The following is a 3,622-nucleotide window of genomic DNA, read 5'->3' as shown; positions in this document are numbered from 1 at the left end:
CCCCACCCCCCGGCAAACACCTCAAAAACCCCCCTCTTTCAATTTTAAAGTTCCTATTACATTGGAATAGGGAGGATTTGATTGACAGCCTGGTTACTTGTGTCCGATAAACAATAGGGATTAACATTTCTCTTTCCTTAGACCCTTTCTTTTTGTTTTCCCTTTTTTTGGGGGGGCTGATATCTTATGACGCCACCAAAGCATCTCTGCTAATTTTTGGCGTTTTCTTCTCCTCTCCTCTTATATAAACACACATTTCTCTTTATCAAAATCACAACTAACTAATTGATATCGTACATTCAATTCTTTAATTCATTACGCAGAATTTTCCATCTGCCTCTGCTTTGCCCCATATTATAACTAATTTTTGAAACTTCGCGGGAAGAGATCAAACTAATTTTCTTTCTGCAAAGATGATTCGAGGGGCTGCAATTTTTCGTAAATTATATCAATCTTCAGCTTTATCTTCAAAGGTTTGTCATGCATTTAATTACTCTTCACATGCTGTTCTTTAAGCTCTATTCATATTTATGGAATCCGGAAATATTTTTCAGAAGAAATTTTGTCTCGCTATCCAACACTGTTTAGGATTAAAACTATTTCAAATGGACTATATAGGAGAAAAAATATAGGTGAAGAAAGTCGTTTTTCCCTCTTAATGAAAATATTTTCAAGGAAAATATATTTTGGAGTTTGATTGACGGAAAATGAATTAGCTTTTATTAAGCATATCTTTTGTTTCATTACAAACACGCCCTTATAGCCTTTTCTATTTTTGCCTTTATCTTAGTCTTTGGCAAATTAAATTTTGGTACGTAATTTGGTCCCCATTTAAGTTTTTTCCCCATTGAGGAACAAATTTCCTGCCTTTTCGTTTTTTTTTCCATAGATGCTAATAATATACCATATATTTTGATTGCATACTTTTTTTCTAATTGCATTTGCAGGTTACAGCAAGATACTATACAGCTCAGGCTGCATTTTACAGGTAAATTAGAGTTGATATATATGAGCAACTCAATATCTTTGAATGAGTCTTAGAATTTTTCTAACTTTAGCAAAAATTAGTCAGTCAACTCAAAACAGAGTCAGCAACATTTGAATTCTACAAAGTTAATTTGTTGATGGTATCTCAGTGATGACGAGTCTGCGGATATTGACTGGGATAATCTTGGATTCCATTTGATGCAAACTGATTTTATGTACGTAACAAAAAGCTCTGAAGACGGAACTTTTAGACAAGGACAGCTTAATCGTTATGGGAATATCCAATTAAGCCCCTCTGCTGGTGTACTGAACTATGGACAGGTAAATTATTTAAAATTTAACACATAGCCAAATCATTTGAAAAGTACCCTCAACAATGTATTTGTTCAAACAGGGTTTGTTTGAAGGTATAAAAGCGTATAGAAGAGAGGACGGACGGATATTTCTATTTCGCCCTCATCAGAATGCAATTAGAATGCAGTTTGGTGCAGAAAGAATGTGCATGGCTTCCCCTACCACTGATCAATTTGTCGATGCTGTTAAGCAAACTGCTCTCGCTAACAAGCGTTGGGTAATTATTGTTCTTTAAATTTATACTTCCTCTGTCCTCTAATTTAATTATGTGACACTTATCGCTTTTAGGGTTTGGAATTATTAATTATCTCATTTATGAAAATGTGCAGATTCCTCCTCCTGGAAAAGGGTCTCTTTATATTAGGCCTCTGTTAATAGGGAGTGGACCCATTTTGGGTTTGGCTCCCGCACCTGAGTACACTTTCCTTGTCTATGCCTGCCCTGTTGGTAATTATTTTAAGGTAAGTCCATTTAAAATCAATAAATACAGTTAGCTTTCAAGTGATTGTATTAAAGTTCTAGACATACATACTACTAGTATTTCTTTTTAAAGTATAAGGCCTCAGAGTATTTGCATATACTACTACTGTTTAATTTCACTAAGTAAATTTTTTATTGATTGTATTGAAATTGTAGCAAGGAACAGCGCCATTGAACTTGTATGTGGAGGAAGACGTTCATCGCGCCTCACGTGGTGGAGCTGGTGGAGTCAAAAGCATTACTAACTATGCTCCCGTAAATATACATCCCTTCTTTTTCTTGGATATATATCAATATATATAGGAGTATTTACTAATTATGATGTTAAACATGCCGATGTAAATAACAACTCAAACTAAAGTTGTCTGGATTATTAATATATGTAGGTTTTAAAAGCGATGAAGAATGCAAAGGAGAAAGGATATTCAGATGTACTATATCTTGACGCAGTAAATAAGAAATATATTGAAGAGGTCTCTTCTTGTAATATTTTCCTTGTTAAGGGAAATGTAGTTTCAACTCCAATAGCCAAAGGAACTATTCTTGAAGGAGTGACACGAAAAAGTATTATGGAGATTGCACTTGATTTAGGTTACAAGGTTGAAGAACGTTCAATTGAAGCTGATGAATTAATTACTGCTGATGAAGTATTTTGTACGGGAACTGCAGTTGGTGTTGCTCCTGTTGGAAGTATTACTTACAAAGGCCAAAGGTAAAATTCTTCATTAATAAATGTAGGTAGTAATAGCGCGATTTAGCCAATTTTTAGCGCCATAACTAAATGTCATAGAGTTTCAAATTCCACGGAAATTCCACGGGTGAAATTTCATGACAATATCCTAGAGCTTCACCTGCGGAGTTTAAAACTCTATGACAATGACTATTTTTGAATTATAGGGGTTAAAAAGTGGTCGTTCATCCATCTACGAACATCAACCAAAAAACCACATGCATTTCAATAGACAAAAAAAACCTGTCCTTTGACGAATTAACGTAAATAGCTACCCACTTAATCAGTTAAACTAAAAATAACAAGCATATGTTTAACCATATATAATATATGTATAATCGTATGTAATCAGCATATAATCTATATATATCGACTAGAAAAAGTAAACAGAAAATCCAGCCGGCTATTTGTGTAAAGATCTCACTTCAATGATGTCTAGTCAGCGCTGAAAGATAGTTTTCTCGGATCTTTCGGAATTTTTTAGTTCAAATATAATACGATCAAATATTTTTCGATATTATATTGTTACTTGATATCCACATTTTCCCACGTTCTTCTCAATATTTAAAAATTTATTGGTTGTGTTTTTGCTTGTGCAGGATTGAGTATAAAATAAGCTCAGATCTAACGTGCAAGCAATTTTATTCGAGATTAGTAGGGATTCAAAGAGGTGTTATCGCCGATGAAAGGGACTGGATCGTTGAGATTGAATGATCTATTTTTAGCTATTCTTTTTGTGATCATGTTAGTGCATGATCGAGCAAGTTGTATATGATAATCAACAATATAGTACTAAAAATCTTTGATGATATATGAAATTATACGAGCTATTGTTGCAACAACATCTATTACATTTCAGTTTCATGTCTTATAAATATATATTATATTATGGATGTTCATTTATACTCCGTTGTAAATATGTTTATCTATTTAGTACTCTATTGGATATAAGCCTCCCGAAGAAGCTTATCATTTCAGTACTTCGTTATGGACAAATATTACCCCCGGTAGAAGATTATCTGTATCTGTTACAGTAGCAACTTACTAGCAACTTACACAGCAGCTTGCAGT

The 3,622-nt window shown here is 33.7% G+C and overlaps 1 protein-coding gene across 1 annotated transcript; it reads left to right on the top strand.

The window, feature by feature from the left end:
• The first annotated feature begins 276 nt into the window (after nt 1-276).
• Nucleotides 277-3,372, top strand: LOC104246445 (branched-chain-amino-acid aminotransferase 2, chloroplastic-like). The gene is made up of 8 exons (XM_009802255.2): nt 277-473; nt 948-988; nt 1,137-1,308; nt 1,382-1,558; nt 1,671-1,802; nt 1,978-2,076; nt 2,208-2,533; nt 3,151-3,372. Exons 1-8 carry the CDS (start codon nt 414-416, stop codon nt 3,263-3,265), a joined length of 1,122 nt encoding a protein of 373 aa, XP_009800557.1. The 5' UTR covers nt 277-413; the 3' UTR covers nt 3,266-3,372.
• Nucleotides 3,373-3,622: the final 250 nt, after the last annotated feature.

The sequence above is a fragment of the Nicotiana sylvestris genome, chromosome 4 (assembly GCF_000393655.2).
Source record: "Nicotiana sylvestris chromosome 4, ASM39365v2, whole genome shotgun sequence".
NCBI classification, from domain to species: Eukaryota; Viridiplantae; Streptophyta; class Magnoliopsida; order Solanales; family Solanaceae; genus Nicotiana; species Nicotiana sylvestris.
This window is presented reverse-complemented; position numbering and strand designations above follow the sequence as displayed.